Source organism: Nothobranchius furzeri, chromosome 14 (assembly GCF_043380555.1).
Source record: "Nothobranchius furzeri strain GRZ-AD chromosome 14, NfurGRZ-RIMD1, whole genome shotgun sequence".
Lineage (NCBI taxonomy): Eukaryota > Metazoa > Chordata > Actinopteri > Cyprinodontiformes > Nothobranchiidae > Nothobranchius > Nothobranchius furzeri.
The window spans coordinates 15,096,886-15,115,216 of NC_091754.1; the positions used below are offsets into that span (position 1 = coordinate 15,096,886).

Consider the following 18,331-nt stretch of genomic DNA (forward strand, 5'->3'; position numbering starts at 1 on the left):
AAACTCCGCCTCGCCGCTTCCAGCCGGATCGCACGCCGTCTGATGGGTAAGGATTAGACCCGCGCATTGACGCAAAATTCGGGTTTGCGTCTGCACGCTTCGCTCAGAAATCCTGTCCAAACCAACGTATTTTGGCTATCTAGTTGTCTCAAGTGGAGGAAACATAAGTTGTCCCAACTTGTTCGGAAGGAGGAGACGCAGACACGCGCCGAGCTGACCGGACAGGAAGTAACAGGTTGCAAACATTCAACCAAAGTGCGCATAAAATGAGTAGAAGTGGAGATGATACGGGTTAAAATAGTCAATATATGAAGTGACATTCTATCAAAGCACCAGACAGTAACGTTTTTTTCAGTTAATCTGTGTAATATAAACAGTATTTATGTCCAAATCGCTCTAATATTGCTTATGGGGTGCACCTGGTTGACGTATTGTCAATATTTTGTCGGAAATAAAAGTTCCATGAGGTAAATTTGCACTAATTTGTTTGTAAAGTAAAATGTCCTCCGTGGACACTGCTTCTTCTATAAACTTAAACATGCTTTTATTTTGTAAGGGGACAAGGTAGGTATATATATATATATATATATATATATATATATATATATATATATATATATATATATATATATATATATATATATATATATATATATATATCAAGTTATTAAATGTTATTTCCAACATAAATTATTTTATTATATTTTAACAAATATTACATATAAATGCTGTTTCTTTGCCATTCCAATATGTCAGCCATGTCTTTTCAAGCATCAGTATTTAACAGTGCATTATATTTTTTATATTACAGCCTAAATAAAAGGAGAAAAGTCATTCCTTCCCTGTCACTTTGTCTGAAACGGCTTTCATAACACTGATTGCTGTATTGTTGTGTTTATGTTAATGCATTTCACAGACGCATTTGTCCAAAGCAACTTACAGATGCAGATTGCATGCTACAGAAACGTAGTATTTAAATGCATTTTTCTTTAATTTCAGACATGCCACTCAACATCCAGCCCCTAAGAGTCATGAGAAAATCAACGCTTAAGAGGATCATCCTTGTTCTGCTGGGGATTTGTGTGGTGTGGTGCATGAGTTTGCCTTTTTTCATCCTGGTATGTTTCCTCACTTATTCATTAATACTTTTAACGTTGTACACCTATAGGCAACATTCTTAGAAATCCTATAACAGTAAAAAAAAAATACACCCGAAAATAAGTTCACTCATGTTGTTTTAGAGTAAAGTTGGACATGAGAGCATCCGTGTGGCTGCAGAAAACACACTGATGCAGAAAAGGAAAGTGTGGACAGAAACCAGCGAGGTCCAAGGTGAGAAAAGAGCATGAGGAGATAATGAGATGGGTTAGGTAAAAGGCAAAGGGACTGGTAACAACTCAAGATTTGTCTTTTTGTGTAAGGAAGTAATCAAAGCAAATGCAAGCTAAACCACTCACTTGCTTACCTTCCTAAGTTGCGACAATTCACCAGTGGTGGTCAAATGATTAGAGACTGATTAAGCATATTTAAGTGCTTTATTTTTGCATGAGAACAAGCTGCATTTAGTTTTGTTCATTTGGTAGCAGAGTTTTCCAAAAACAAAGGAGATTTTTAGTGAAAATGTAAGATTTGAATCCACTCAAATTAGTTTTCATTTGCATGGTTTTGATTTTTAACTCAGGAAAAGCTATTTTTTTGTATTTCTAAGTGTATTTTTAACATTTTGAATACAACTTAAACATTTTACCTTCTTTCTTTTTCAGAAATGAAGAGGATTTTTGTCAAATTTTTGGATGATCTGCTGAATAATTTTGAATCCTTTAACTGTAAGAACAGCACACGTGTCACCATGCAACAAAATACTAATTAGCGGAAATCCATATTTTATATCCTCAGGTTAACTTTGTTTGGATTTACACGGAGAAGAACAATAACATTTTCACTCAAAGGTTTCTTTCACACTTAGCAGAAACAAGGGGGAATTTGAAACTGACCTACAATCGTATAAATTCCAAGGTACCATTTTCGAACATCTGGCTAAAGCTGGGCGTACACTGTGCGACTTTTTCACTTTTTTGAGCCGATTTTCCAGTCGTGCGAGAAGCGACGACATCGGGGCGAGTTTTGCGCCGAGCGGTCGTGTAGTGTACAGGGGGTTACGAGAGGCGATTAACACCACGTGACCAGCCGCCGATCAGCAGTCGTGAGGTCGCAGGGACTTCTGGTGTGTTTAATATTTCGCTCGTCCCTCGTGAGGGTATCGCACTGTTGAAGCGGCGCTGCAAGCAGCTACGATCCCAAAAAGTATCAGAACCGCTCACGGCGCATGCGCGCGCAAACCTGCATCAACGCCGGTCGCTCGCTATTTCCCTAATAACACACGCTGTTCGTTTTTGTTTCTACACGTTTTTTTACTCACAAAGATTGTCAAGAAGGCGTGTTTGTCGTGTTCATGTCAAATTAAACTGATCACAAAACACAGATTTACTTTCTTTATTTGGTTTTCCTCATCCAACCCCCATAAATCCCTGTTTGTCCTCCTGCAGCACTCCCGAAGGACAACAGGCAAGACAAAAAAGTCTGACGTGTTGAGTAAAAACTGCTATTTTTAGCACATTTTTTGGGCCGACGTGTTGCTACCAGACGTACAGTGTGAGCAGTCAGGTCGCATGCGAGAACTGGGTCGTACAGTGTGAGCACACGACTCGTGAGATCTGCTCTGCGAGGAAGTCGTACAGTTTGAGCTGAAGCTGAACGCTGCGAGTGAAAAAGTCGCACAGTGTACGCCCGGCTTAACTCCTACATTTTCTCCCAGGAACGTAAATTTTACCAAGTGACTTGTTAAGCCGGACATTATCAGGACTTGGTCTGTCTTACCTCAACCTGCCACTAACTGACTCATTCTGGAAGATTCCAGGATTTAGCCTTTATCAAAACCCTGGTATTTTTCTGTTTATCTATAATCAAAGATGGTGTTTAGATTGTTTACCCTTAAAATAGAAATCAAGGTGCTCTAAGTTAAAATCTTATCCGTTACAAGCCTAACTGCTGGTTTTGTGTTTTGTCTTTTATGTTAAACCTCTGCCAATTTTTGCTTCTCCAGTTAAAATTCATGCTAATGGTAAAACTGTTCAGTTTTAAGACATGAATTTTATTCTTTTCCATTTAAAGTAATACTTTGATGCCAAAGTAATAATTTTTGAGGCGTTATATGAATAACTGTTAAATTGTGATCATGGACTTTCCATCTTTGAGAAGGTAGTTTATTTGAAAGAGCCACAGTGCCATCCAGTGTCTAGTGGTTAATGAGTGAAATACATGTGGGTGTGACCCAGAAAGTTATAAAGCCACAGTGCAAACCTCGTGTCCGCAGAGTGATAACAAAGAAGAAAGATGCCTTAAACGAACCTCTGCTGGGCTTTTCCATCTGGTCCCAGCAACAACCGTGCTTTACAGTTGTCAAGTAATTAGCTCTCAAAAGTTACTGTAAAACTTAGAAGCAACTCCGTTTGTTTTGTTTTGACTTCCTACGTGAAACCGGAAGTCTGCGTGTTCGTTTGAGTTCTCACATCGAGTTAAAACTAATTTGGAGCAGTTTTTCTGATTCAGCATCGGTTTTGATAATTTGGACTCGCGCTCTGAATTCCACATTCTCGGTGCAGCTGAAGTGAAGAAACCTTATAGTCCAGCCACTCCGGGGGAACGAGATTCTCCTGAACTCAACAGACTCCGTTGACCAACTCGGGGCCAAAATCTTACAGTCCCAGAAGCCTCTTCGTGAGCAAGGACTCCCAAGGCTATCTCAGCCCTTTGGCCACCCTCTGGCGACGAGAAGAAAGGTCTGTGAATCATTTTCATCTGGCTGAGTTTTTCTGCTAAGTTCGATTAGTGAATTCAGACTTAAGCTTTTATGGTGTGTGTGTGTGTTATTTCAATCCAAACTCCCGTTTAGCACTCAAGATTTATCTTCTTTCTCTGCCTCAACGAATCCTTATTGACACACACACACACACACACACACACACACACACACACACACACACACACACCAACCAACCAACATGAACATTTCACTTTGTCCCCCTTTAGAAATTATTTCCAATTTTTCTATAATCCTGGTGTCACCGAATTTCCACTTTTATTACGGATCAGTTATTTCCTATCACTGCCACAAAGCTTTGGGTTAACACTTTTCTTAAATCCATGCATGAAACTATAAGCTGTGCTTGGTCCTTTTGTCAATGTATTAACTGATGTTGTAATAAATTCACAAAACTTAAATAACGCCTGATCATTGCAAGTCTCTGGAATAATCGGCACATTCTGTCAAGAATTCATCCTTTAGATCAATCTGTGGTGTAAACTCTGAGACGGATTTAATATCTATATCTTCGCAATGTAATCAAACGGTCCAGTTCCGAAAACTGCTCGTGCCCCGATTAATTAATAGAAGATTATAAACAAGCTAAATCTATGCCACATTTGAAATATAGATATAAATCTGTATTTATCGCCACAACTATTACCTAGTTTTGTATTCACTGAAACATCATTTATTGGTTAAAATGTGACAAAGAACCTGCAAAAAAGTGTGAAATCCCATTTATTATTTCTTTTGTTCACATTTGTACTTGGTTGTGTGGAGAAGACAGATTTTAGGAGAGCTCATGTCTTATTAGGAAAAGCAAATCCTCCTGATTGGCCTGGGGATGAATACATCAGAAGAGATCAACTAATGTGTGTAAACAGAGTAGTGAAATGCCCCAAATTAACTGACTTCTGCATGCTTGATGTTGTCAGCTACAAGTGCTGTACTGAATAAATTAGCAGATCTACACTGCATTCTATAGTTATGCTGTCATCACCAGTTTTTAAAGAATATGTTATGTTTTATCACCACAAAATTTAAAATATTTGTAAAAATAAATATCAAAACATAATAAAACATACCTTACCACCCCTTTCTCAATCTTCTAGTCTCTTCATCACATTTCAAGGACAACAAAGAGAAACTTCAATCCCTTCAGGTGGAAATGGAGGCTGAGAAAGCGAAAGGTCAGTCTAAGGATGAGATGATAAAAGAGCTGCGTTCTGATAAACTCCAGCTGCTGCAACAAGTGACCCGCTTGGAGGAGCTTCTGAAATTACAAATGAACAAGGCGGAAACAAAGTCTGGTAAGGTTTTGATCATTTGAGAAGTTGTCATCAGATGTACAAAAGACAGAAAACTGGTTTTCCTTCATGCATTTGAGCACAAAGAATAAACTAATATAGAAATAAAGTCTATAGGTTTCAATTCATTCCATATTTTTATTAATTTTAACATTAAAACTATCGAGTCCTACAGCTGTAAGGTGACTAGATCGATTTGATTGGCTGCTCTTGACTTCAGAGTTCCATTTAGTCGGTTTCTAAATTTAAACTGTAAATCATTAAAAAAAACACATAATTACAATCAAAATAAAATGGAAAATAACGATCTGGTCCATCGTTGAGTACCTGCTCCACTTCGTCATTATGAACAACAGGGAGTTTATGAGTCCTGCAGTGAACCCATTAGGATCTCTTTGCTTGTCTTTTCAAGAGCGTTATGATTAGCCCACTTAACTACTCTGTTCACAGCACATTTGCACGGTGCAGATATATATTTTACCGTCAGTTTGATTTTGAGTTGGATGTATTTATGGGGATTTTTTTATTATGGCTGAGAAAGAGCAGAGCTCTTATGGAAGAAGGCCTAAATGCCCACCTACACATAATACATGAGCAATGATGATTTTTATATTAGTGGTTGACTGACTTTGGAGATAAACTATCTTGAACAGGAAAGTTGTGAAATGAAGATTTTGACCTGCTTTCCTCTAATAACTTGTTTCTTATGATTTATGAGTGGACAAAAAAGGATATACTTGATGCAAATGAACCACACTGTTATATGGGACAATGACCTGAAGGAATAAATTCAGGTAACACATTTAGGAATGAGTGACTATCGAGGGCAGTGCTCCACATTTGACTCCTTTCAAAATGGCCAAGAGGTACGTAGTTACCGTTTACGGTCCGTGAGCCTGCAGGGATGCAGCGTCTGCTTTTGTAATTCAACACTGGTTGGAAAAATGCTGTAGCGTTTTATAAAGATCCTAAAGCCTCCTTTCCACCAGACATGAAAATGGCGTGTAAATAATAGCTGAGTTTTACTCGAGATTCCTTCCAACCGGGAGGGTTTCAGATGCAAAAAGTATTCCCGCTGCTGGTCCTGCAATGTCACAAAATCACAGAAATGCAACATCACCCGTGATTTCAGAAGTCCACACAATAACAAGCAAGGACGAGAACAGTTTAATGTATTCAAAGATCTAGTGGTTTATTTTCCATTCTGTATACATCAGCTACGGCGGTTTTACAGGAAATGATGCGTTTTTATCTGCTTGTGACTTTTATTTTGACTGTTTTATACTCACTTCCTGTTTGACTTCCTGTTTGGCCTGATCTAAACTGCAGAGTTTGACATGTTTTGGAAGTGCAGAGCGTAAAAGACTCGAAACATAATGATGGCATCTCTTCACTTCTGTGACGTGTCCAAAACGTTACACTTTGCTGTCGGTGGAAAGTAACCTGTCCACTATAACATCGGCTAAATGCCACAGAGTACGTTTCATCCGGTGGAAAGGAGGCTTAAGCCAATAAAGGGAGCGACCTTAAAGTTATTTAATGTACCTCTAAGAATCCATGACATCTTTTTGTTTTACTCTAAGAGTGAAACAGGCTAGAGGGTAACGTTGATCTAACATTGAGCTAACAATGCTAATGGTGAATTAGTGTGCTCTAAAAATATTTACAGGTATTTTTTCACTCACGAAAAACTCGATAATGGCCTAGTGGTAGAGTGTCCGCCCTGAAACTGGGAGATCAGGGGTTCGACTCCTGCTCGGGTCATACCAAAGACTTTGAAAAAAATGGGACCCAATGCCTCCCTGCTTGACACTCAGCATTAAGGGGTTGGATTGGGGGGTTAAACCACCAAATGGTTCCCGAGCACGGCTTGTCTGCAGCTCACCGCTCCCCCAGGGGATGGGTCAAATGCGGAGAATAAATTTTGCACACACACCTGTGTGTGTGACAACTAATGGGACTTTAACTTTTTTATCTACTTGTCAACTCACTGTGTATGAAACATCTTCGCTTGTCATCTAGAATTACCGGGCGGTTAGCCGTAGCTGCCAGCAGCCATCAAACTCACGGAATGATAGTGAGTCACTTGTGAGTGACCCTCGTCTCCGCCCTCTCCTTATTCCACCTTTCACAGGATCCAGTGATTTCACTTTCCTATTCATTTTCTCTCTCCCTTTACACTTTTAATCACAATTTTTATTTGTTATTTTAAACATATATAATTTGAAATCTTTTTAATATCAACTTTTTTGTTATTGTGGAGTGCCTCGTGATTTTTATCTTGAGGTGCTAAATAAAAGAAGCAGTACCCAAATATGTCCACAAGATGCCATTCTTACATAGTGCACCTTTAAACAAAGCCAAAGAACGACAAAGCAATAAATTTGCTGCCATTTATGTTTCTCTAAGAGGATGAAATCCCAGAAGATAAAAACTGCCAGCTACCACGCATGGATGGATTTCCAGACTGTATGGGGAAGCTGAAGGTAAGAGAATTCACTCAATATGACAAAAATAAACTTCCACTGAACTCATGTGATATTAACAAGAGGTTGTGTGTTTCTGGTACACCAGTGGATGAACAGCATGTGGAAGTCAGACCCATGTTACAGCAGCTATGGCGTGAATGGGTCCTTGTGCTCCTTCATCGTTTATCTCAGCGAGGTACCCAGCTGGTCTTTAAGCTCACAAATTTCATAATCTGATCCAGAATCAGAGATTTCACAGCTAACAAAATGACATTTTTTTAAAGACGTATTGCTCATGTTAAACGGTAATTCTTGCAGTTTTAGTTTGAATTATTTAACGCATCTGTTTTGCATAAAGATCGAGTCATGGTGCCCTTTGCTTTCTGGTCGAGTCGCCCGCCCAGCAGTGAAAACTCTAAAGGTACGGTTTCATTAAATGTTGTGGTGTGTTTTCTGGTCACTTTAAAGCCTTGTGTTTTCAGAAATATCCACAAATTCCCACGGTTTCTCTTTCAGTCTTTGGCCACATAAAAAATGCTTTCAAATGTCTTCATGAAATCAGAGAATCGACTTATATTGCACTGCTGACATTCATAATAATCAGCTTTTCTGCAATTTTGTGTTTCAAAACACATAATTTGTTTAGGAATTGATTGGTTTTCCATTTTCACAGGTAGAATCTTATAAAGCAGAGGTGAAAGACAACTTTGAAGGCCTTCACCGCTCTTTAGTGAACAAAACCCAATTCAGCTGGATCCAACAACGGATTAAAAGCATGGAAGAGATTTGGGTGGAAGCAGGACGTTCCCTTTCACAGAAATACAACCTCACAGAGCGGAGGGCCAAACAGGTGAGTTTGTGGGAGTTCCTGTTTCTGCCTCTGCCTTGGTTTATTTTGACATTTTAGACTTTTTGTGTGTCAACAAGTTAACAAGCCTTGAGTTTAATGTGTTCATGCAACATGAACAGGTGTTTCATTTCTTGTTTAAAAGCCAACCTTTGGCATGCAAATGCAATCTTGAGAGCAGACGTTACTGACTGTGAAACTGGAGGCCAGTCACACGAGTCTTCTCTATGGGAAGACTCTTTGGGAATATTTGGGAATTTAGAAAAAAACATTTTTTTTTTTGTTACTTTTTATTTTGATTTTGACATTGTACAACTTGGTTTAACAACCCTGGCGTTGAGCAGGACAATCACAAAAGCAAAAAGAAACAAATAAGTAAATTAATTATTTTTAAACAAATAAATAAATAAAGGAGAAAAAAAAATTCTATAAAGAATAGAAATACAATCATTTAGTTTCATCGTTAAGATTAAGTTTTCCACGTTGACATCAGAGTAGACAACAGACAAAACAACAACCCAATACGTCACATTGCTAAGTATTGCTCGACACACTCCCATCTATCCCGGACAATGTTTTATATAAAAACCCAAAATCAACAGTAAGAATAAATGGTTATTGTTCAAAATTTTTTAAGGTAGAAAGAGGGGTGAGGCAGGGAGATTCGTTATCACCTGTACTTTTTGCCTTGAGTATTGAACCACTGGCAGAGATAATCCGCCAGAACAAGCTGATTCAGGGAATAAGAGATGGAGAAGGGACAGTCCACAAAATTGCTTTGTTTGCAGATGATATCTTACTTTTTATAAAAAATCCAAAAACATCAGTACCAGCATTGCTTAACAATCTAGATACTTATGCAGAAATCTCAGGATATAAAATTAATCAAAATAAATCAGAAGTAATGATGGTTATGGGGGACTGGCCAAAAGAACTAAATAAAACGGTATGCTTTCATAGGACTAATAAAGGGCTTAGATACCTAGGGATAGTGCTGACACCCCAACCTACAGCTCTGTTTGAAGCAAATTACACCAGACTAATCAAACAGGTCAAGGCGGACCTGACCCGATGGACGATTCTCCCTCTATCTCTATTTGGCAGGATTGAGACAATTAAGATGAATGTTCTACCACGCTTTCTCTTTTTGTTCCAATCCCTTCCTATAAGAATCCCCGCTCCAATATTTAAGACTCTGAACAAAATGATCTCTCAATTTATATGGCAACATAAAAAACCAAGGGTAAGGCTTAAGACACTTCAGCTGCCAAAAGAGAAAGGGGGACTAGCAGTGCCTAACTTGAAATATTATTACTGGGCAGCCCAATTAACAGCGATAGTTCACTGGCTGGAGGGAGATAGGGACCTAATATGGAACCAGATAGAACAAGGCGAAATTAAAGGTACGGAACTGACAGTTTTACCATTCCTTAACCCAAAAGATATCCAGAAATTAAAAGTGGACAACATAATCATAAAACATACTTTGAGGGTCTGGAGGGAAGTAAAGAAAATGCTGAACGACAAGGGTTCTATTTCCCGGGCCATGCCAATACTGGATAGCATCGGGTTCCCCCCATCCAAATTAGACTCGGGGTTTAAAAAATGGGCGAATAAGGGTCTTATAATTCTGGACCAGTTGTTTGGAGAAACAGAGCTTAAAACATTCTCGCAAATTAGGGAACAATTCGACCTCCCCATGAACGACATGTATAAATATTTTCAGATAAGGCATTATATCATGAATCATAGAGAGAAAGAAAGACTTTATAAACAGCCAAATGCAATAGAACAATATTTTATTTCACGCATAGGAAAAAAATCCCAAGTAAAAGGCTATGTTACTAATTTATATAGAAGCTTCTTACTTAGCTCTACACATAATACGAAATATATAAAGGAGAAATGGGAACTAGAATTAAATATACTAATTGAAGATGAACAGTGGGAAGATGTATGTAGACAAACTCATAGGGGGATCAACAGCCAAATGTGGAAGGAATTTGATTGGCAGATAAAAACTAGGTACTTTTTTACCCCCTTAGTTGTATCAGGGTTTGCAAAAGATGACCTGTCCCCACTTTGCTGGAGGAACTGTGGGGAGGTGGGGGACCACTCTCATATATTCTGGAACTGCCCAGTTATTCTTAAATATTGGAAAGACATAAAGGAAGAGTTGGAAAAAATCCTGGGAAAGGAGCTACCTTCACATCCTTTGTTCTATCTGTTGGGGGCTACATCAAATAAAATATTAAACTTAGACCAAAGTTATATCGCCCATATTCTATTATTGGCTGCAAAGAAAATTATAACAGTAAAATGGAAGGAGGTGAACTCCCCAACTATAAAGGAATGGAAAGAGAGAATTAAACAAATATACATAATGGAAAAGATGACATCTATATTGCAAATGAAGGTGGATCGGTTCCGGGAAAAAAACATTTTAAATTTAGTCGAGGAAAAAAATAAGAGGAGGAGCTGCAAAAATGTTTTTAATGCCAGAAACCAATAAGTCGTGAGATAAGGATTCAATATCTGCATGGAATGATGTTTTATTATTCTGAAAACAAAACCATCTTCATTACTCGTTTAATTGTTTGTTTATTTATTTAGCAGACGCTTTTATCCAAAGCGACTCACAATTTATAACCTGTAGGGCATGTTGTGATCTGTGGGGGAAACCGGAGTACCCGGAGGAAATCCACGCATACATGGGGAGAACACGCAACTTCACTCAGAAAGGCCACAGCCGAGCCGAGTTTTGAACCTGCAACCTTCGTGCTGCGAGGCAACAGTGCTAACCACTGCGCCACCATGCAGCCCATGGTTAATTGGCACAATCATTTAATCAGTGTCCATAGAATAGTTTTAAATATTTAATCGGGCCAAACCTAGGAATGATTCTTCAGACTGCTTCTTTTCAGCACACCAGAACCTTATTTAGTTGTTTAAAATGGTTTACGTCCAGCTTCTCTGGGTGGAAATCAGTCCTCGTAGTTTTCTTAAAAGGGTACTATACTCATTTTTTGAGCCAGTATGTGCTAAAATGACCATTTGCAGGGTTGATGAAAAAAATCACTCAAACCCCCACCACATTAGAGCATCGCACTTTGAGCTAACGTACCTGGCATTGTAGTCTGATTCCAGCACGTTTCCTGCATGTTTTAGATCACGAACATACCCATTTTGCTTGATTTAGTGATGCATTACTCCTGTAGATACAAATGAAGGCAGAGAAGACATTTCAGTAGTTAGATTAAGGTGTTAAAAGGTGATTAAAAACAGTTTAACCAGAGAGAATTCATAACAGACACTAGGGGGTGCTGCAAGCAAAACTGCCAAGTGTACCTCAAGTTCTCACAAATATCCGCTTGTTTTTTGCCCGGGTTTCACACTGGAAGCATCAAGCGGCACAGAACGTTTTATCCACAAGCTTTAATGCGGTTCATTACACACCGGGAGTCTTGGCCAAGGAATGACTCGCGAGATCACAAAATCCTTTGAGACTTCAAAGGTCACTGTTTGTTTATGCAATCTGCCATTAAACCAAAAAAAAGGACACCACGTTTGATCATTGCCATTTGATGTCAAATGATTTTGTTCTGCTCCACTGCCCGGATTAAAGCCGTGCACTTCTCAAACAATACTGGGAGGGAACAAGCCATTACACTTAAGCTTCATATATATAAAATTGCAAAGCTGCAGTACTTTTATTTTGGAAATTACCAGGGAGTTTACTCAAAACCGTGTGTGATTTCCTGTCTAGCCCTTTGTTAACTGTGGAAAGTGGCGTGTCCCAGAAGTGGCTTGTGGCAAAAATAGAACCCAAGCCCAACTTTAGCAGCACAGCGTGCCACTCCTGGGACTCGCCTGAAAATAAAATAATGGATTCCATTTGAAGCAGCGACATTCTGCTGTCGTTCCCCGCCGCTGATGCTTTCCATGTGAAATAGCGGTTACTCCATTTTAATTTTATAAGCAAATCTCCCATTTCTTACACTTCAAAGGCCTTTGGTCTAACAGTTTAGACACTGTTGGATTAAAACCAATATTTCTTTTCAAATTGTGATAATTAGCTTTTACTATTTTTCTTTGCTTCTGTTTTCAGCTGTCTTGCTGTTTTTTTTTCTATTTGTGCAAGATCTTATTAAAGTTTGCAAACACTGTTTAATTCAGTTTAGATTTATTTAAATACTTAATTTTGTGCAAGACATAAATTAAAAAAGTTACTTTTACATTTTCATTGTTTTATGCAACACTTTTTCTTTGAAATATAAGTTTTCTCAAATACACTCAACAAAATATAAACGCAACACCTTTGTTTCTACTCTGATTTTTCATGAGATGGACTTAAAGATCTAAAATTCATTCCAGATACACAATATTACCATTTCTCTCAAACATTGTTCACAAATCAGTCTAAATGTGTGATAGTGAGCACTTCTGCTTTGCTGAGATAATCCATCCCACCTCACAGGTGTGCCACATCAAGATGCTGAACCGACATCATGAGTAGTGCACAGGTGTACCTTATACTGCCCACAATAAAAGGCCACAGTTTTGTCTCACAGCAAAATGCCTCACAACCGCAGACAACGTGTAACCACTCCAGCCCAGGACCTCCACTTCCAGCAGGTTCACCTCCAAGATCGTCTGAGACCAGCCACTCAGACAGCTGCTGAAACATTTGGTTTGCATAACCAAACGATTTCTACACAAACTGTCAGAAACAGTCTCAGGGAAGCTCAACTGCATGCTCGTCATCCTCATCGGGGTCTTGACCTGACTCCAGCTCGTGACCGTAACAGACTTGAGTGGGCAAATGCTCACATTCGATGGCGTCTGGCACATTGGAGAGGTGTTCTCTTCACGGGTGAATCTCGGTTTACATTGTTCAGGGCAGATGGCAGACAGCGTGTGTGGCATCGTGTGGGTGAGTGCTTTGCTGATGTCAGTGTTGTGGATCGAGTGGCCCATGGTGGTGGTGGGGTTATGGTATGGACAGGCATCTGTTATGGACAAGGAACACAGGTGCATTTTATTGATGGCATTTTGAATGCACAGAGATACCGTGATGAGATCCTGAGGCCCATTGTTGTGCCGTACATCCATGGACATCACCTCATGTTTCAGCAAGATAATGCACGGCCCCATGTTGCAAGGATCTGTACACAATTCTTGGAAGCTGAAAATGTCCCAGTTCTTGCATGGCCAGCATACTCACCGGACATGTCACCCATTGAGCATGTTTGGAATGTGCTTGACCGGCGTGGACGACAGCGTGTACCAGTTCCCACTAATATCCAACAACTTTGCACAGCCATTGAAGAGGAGTGGACCAACATTCCACAGGCCACAATTGACAATCTGATAAACTCTATGCGAAGAAGATGTGTTGCACTGCATGAGGCAAATGGTGGTCACACCAGATACTGACCGGTTCTGAGTCCCCAGACCCCCAACAAAGCAAAAAACTGCACATTCCAGGGTGGCCTTTTATTGTGGGCAGTATAAGGTACACCTGTGCACTACTCATGATGTCAGATCAGCATCTTGATGTGGCACACCTGTGAGGTGGGATGGATTATCTCAGTAAAGCACAGGTGCTCACTATCACACATTTAGACTGATTTGTGAACAATGTTTGAGAGAAATGGTAATATTGTGTATCTGGAATGAATTTTAGATCTTTAAGTCCATCTCATGAAAAATCGGAGCAGAAAGAAAGGTGTTGCGTTTATATTTTTGTTGAGTGTAAATCCAAGTTTCACTAAAAGTCTAAATTGAATTATGCAGCGTCTTAATTTATTTCACCTCCATAGCAAATTTAATTTAATGCAAGCTTCTTTATTGTCATGCTTGCCAATAGTCATGATTAGACTGGAAATGAATTAGAAGTTATTTTTGTATCATTTGTTAATCCACTCAGTTTTCTAATTATTTTTATTCATCCAATTTTTACATTTACATTGTTACTATGCTCTTTTTTTATTGTCTCTCCATTTTAATTTTAGTTTCTATTGATACCAAATGTAAGAAATCACTGAATATTGATTTTCTCTCTATAAAAACACAGAATAAAATTGAGCAAATGGTTGTTTTCTTTGTAGGAAATGAGTCATCCAACACTGTCACTTGTCCCTCAGGTGCTTTAAAGTCTTGGCATTAAAATAAGAAACCAAAGATGTTATGAGATTTCAAAGCAGCCCCATAAACCATCTTTTATCCCCCACCCCCTCCTCAGATACTGGTGCATCCTGGCGTGATTACAAATGAAGCAGATCTTAAAATAGCAGAGAATGCTTTCAGTGGTGGTCCCCTTGGGGAGCTCGTTCAGTGGAGCGACCTTATATCCACACTTCATATTTTGGGTCACAATCTTCACCTGTCTGCCTCTGAAGGGAGCCTGAAGGAGTGAGTAAACACACCTGTCCTCAGGCGTTTTATATTCACAATCAGTCCCTATGGAGACAAATCAAGTACAAGTGACAAATTATTTACACTTATAGCACAAACAACTTTTTTTCATGAGTTTGTCAATCTGTCCAGGTTTTTTGGGATTAGTAATTGTCCTCTTCAATACTCAAAAGTGGAACCAAACCTGATCTATACAGACATCATTGGTCTCAGGCAAATTCAGACGGTACTGAAGACGTCCTGGACAGATTACAGGTAAGTTGTGCAATCTGACTCTGGTGTTTTAAATCATTGTGTGAACATGCGCCTGTGTTACGACCGGTGATGGTAAAAAGAGGAAAAACCATGACCAAAGGTCATTAAGCAAAATGATATGTATGGAGCACTGCTCTACCAGGCTATTAATTAACTGAGAAAGACTAAAAACACTAAAGAACTTCCACTCCAAGATAAATCTTATAAGTAACTCAAACTAATAAAAGGTAATCCAAGTCTCAACAAAAGGGTTTTTTAGTCTACTAGTAAACAAAATGAGCTAAATATACAACTAAACTAAGCTCTCAGCCAAACAACTTAATCAACATGTGTTTCACTCAAGCCCCCACAATGCGGCTCTAAAATTGGTCTCAACCCGGAAGTACCAAAAAGTGCAGTTCCACCCTCATCCACTAGGGGCTGGTGTCAGAAGCGAGCAAATCCTCATTAACTCCCATGTTAAAAATACCAATTTCACAGCAGAAATAAACATGTTTACAGCCTGGTACCAAAACATGTTTTTTGTTTAAATGATCTAGTTTACACTCATGACAACTCTGAGGGGGGTGAATTTTTTTTCTCACTCTTCTGTTTAAGTGTATTAAAAGCCTAAAATTCTGTATAATTAAAGAGCATCTGACCCACGTGACCACAGAGCTAGCTCCGTGGAAAGGCCTCAGTAGAGCCTCGGTCTGGCCTGGAAACTGTTCCGGGATTTTGAGTCTCTGTGTTTGTGTATTCTTGTTTGGATACTTTTTGTGCAATTGTTGGACAAAATGACTTGCTGTGGCATTAATTGCACTAATAGAGCGTCCAAGGAGTCTCCACTTCATTTTTTTTGGTGAGTAAAATTATATTTATGTATTTTAGGTCACTGCCGAGCTGAGCTTAGATTTTAACATGTACTGTTTAACCATGAAATTTAAACGTAATAGGGTAAACCCCAGTGCATTTAACATAATGCTGCACTTTAGAAAATGGGTTGAAAAATAACACGTTGGTGGAGCTGGGTTCTGACTATCGGCTTGTGGAGCTCTCGGGAGACCGACGTTTTCCACCCGTTCCCCCCCCCCCCCCCCCCCCCCCCCGCAGCCCGGTGCATCTCTGTCTGATCGCGGCTTCTGTCTGCTGCGCGGGCTGACGGCTTGTGGAGCTCTGGGATGGAAACCTTTCCATCCGGTTCTCCCCAGCGGCAGCTCTGCGCATCTCAGATCGCAGCGGCGCTTGTCTGCTGTGCGGCTGCCGGCTTGTGGAGCTCTCGGGAGACCTGTGTTCCACCCGGTTTTACCCAGCGGTCAGCCCGGCGTATCTCTGACTCAGGCCTAGTCCACACGTAGCCGGGCTTTTTAAAAAGGAATATCCGCCCCTCCAAAAACTTGCATCCACACCACCGCGTTTTAAAAACAAACTCTGTCCACACGTACCCGGATAAATACGTTGTTAAGGACATGCCAGACCTGTAGGCGGCAGTACTTCCCCCGTTCTTAACCTCGTCCTTCGTCTGTGGTCTTCCGCAGGGAGCAGTAATTCCGCTTGCAAAAACAAACAAGCAAAAAGCGCTTGGACAGTTGATAAAGCGAGCGCAGCTCTGAGGGCATCCATGCTGTCGGCTAGTGTAAACACAGGTCGCACACGTGATGTCAGCATTTTTCTGTCGCGGAAAGTGACGTTGAAGACCTTAAAACTCCGGATTTGTCCGTCCACACGCAGACACCCAAAACGGAGAAAACGCAGATCTTCACTTTGGCCGGAGTTTTTGAAAAGGTTCGTTTTCGTGTGGATGATAGGCCAAAACGTAGAAAAATATCTACGTTTTGGCAGATCCCCGGCTACGTGTGGACAGGGCCTCAGAAGCTCTGGTGTTGTGCACAGTTAACTCCAGTTGTAGCTAGGTTGCTACTTCCGTTAGCTTAGCTCCCACCTCCGCATTAGCTTTGGGTTAGCTTCAGGTTAGCTTGTAGCTAGTTCAACCGGGTGTCGTCATTTGATCCCAGCCTTACAGCCCCACCCTCAGCTCCTCCTCCTCTTCCCTTCTATGGAATTGTCTGGGCTTGACGGAACCTGTGACACGGTCAAAATGGCGGTGGAGCCTATGGAAACCCATTGTCCATATATGTGTGTCGATGGTTTCACCTGAAAGTTGTCTCAACACTGCTCTGAAAAGTCCCCTACAGGGTAAAACATAAGCTGCTCCTCTGAGCACACAACTTACAGAACCAAGATCCTATTAAAGAACACACTGAAATATCTAGAGAAGCTGAGAGAGAAGAAACCGCAGCACAGATCTGAGTTCTCCTCCCTGTTGGTGCTTCAGGCTGTCACGCCTCTTCTGCTCTCTGGTCTTGATTGGTGATAGAGAGCAGCTGGGAAGTCAGGAGGGAGAGGCTGAGCTGCTTTCCAGGGAGCTGGAGCAGGAGTATGGCGTTTAAAGCGTGCCACAACCCGTGCACGCGCATTGGGTCCACAGCGCGCGTGTGAACGGGACTCGCGAGCGGAAATATACATGGCGAGAGGTCATTTGTGCACTGAGAGGGAGCAAACTGTGTCTGTGAGCGCACAAGGTTGTGCACAAGTGACAAACCTGCGTGCGCGCGTTGTCAACGAGCACACGGCAGAGGAAAACGTGCGCGCGCGGCAGCCTCTGTGCGCGCTCGGCAGCCTCTCTGCGCGCTCGGTTTCTGACTCCTGCTCGCTCGGCTGTAAGGGTTTTGGCACTCTGGAGGCGTGGCCTGTGGCAGATCTTCTCTGTCCTCTGATTGGTTAGTGTACCCCGCACTTTACCCTCTACCTATCTATACAAAAAAGTCTGCTATTCAAGCAGTTGCTGGCATAGCTCAGTTGGGAGAGCGGGTGACTCTCGCCCCGGAGGATCCGGGTTCGAGGCCGGGCAAGGAAAATGCATTAGATGTCATGTTAATTTTTCTTAATTTCAGGTATTTTACAGTTGTGACCGTTCAACTGTCATTAAACGTCCGAATGTTTGCTGGGCAGTGTTTTAAAAAGTGCACATAAGCTAGATGGTTTTAACCATAGAAAATTACATTTTTTGTGATACTGGAAAAATACATACTGAAATAAAACTACTGATTGAAAACTTTATGACTGTGGTTGTACAATATATGACTCACTAATACACTGCAAACTCCCTTAGAGTGGGGCTTCCAGAGAGAGA

At 40.6% G+C, this 18,331-nt stretch overlaps 1 protein-coding gene across 3 annotated transcripts in view; it reads left to right on the plus strand.

The window, feature by feature from the left end:
- The first annotated feature begins 3 nt into the window (after positions 1-3).
- Positions 4-18,331, plus strand: part of LOC107390173 (alpha-1,6-mannosylglycoprotein 6-beta-N-acetylglucosaminyltransferase) — a 30,448-nt gene continuing 12,120 nt past the window's right edge. The window contains exons 1-11 of one of the 3 annotated variants that reach the window (XM_015966737.3): positions 4-46; positions 1,000-1,118; positions 1,242-1,332; positions 1,764-1,826; positions 4,978-5,175; positions 7,582-7,658; positions 7,747-7,836; positions 7,999-8,061; positions 8,314-8,490; positions 14,732-14,901; positions 15,037-15,159. In XM_015966737.3, coding sequence (XP_015822223.1) covers positions 43-46; positions 1,000-1,118; positions 1,242-1,332; positions 1,764-1,826; positions 4,978-5,175; positions 7,582-7,658; positions 7,747-7,836; positions 7,999-8,061; positions 8,314-8,490; positions 14,732-14,901; positions 15,037-15,159 — 1,175 coding nt within the window. In that variant the 5' untranslated portion in view covers positions 4-42. The other 2 variants (XM_054747056.1, XM_054747055.1) reach the window with 2 other exon arrangements.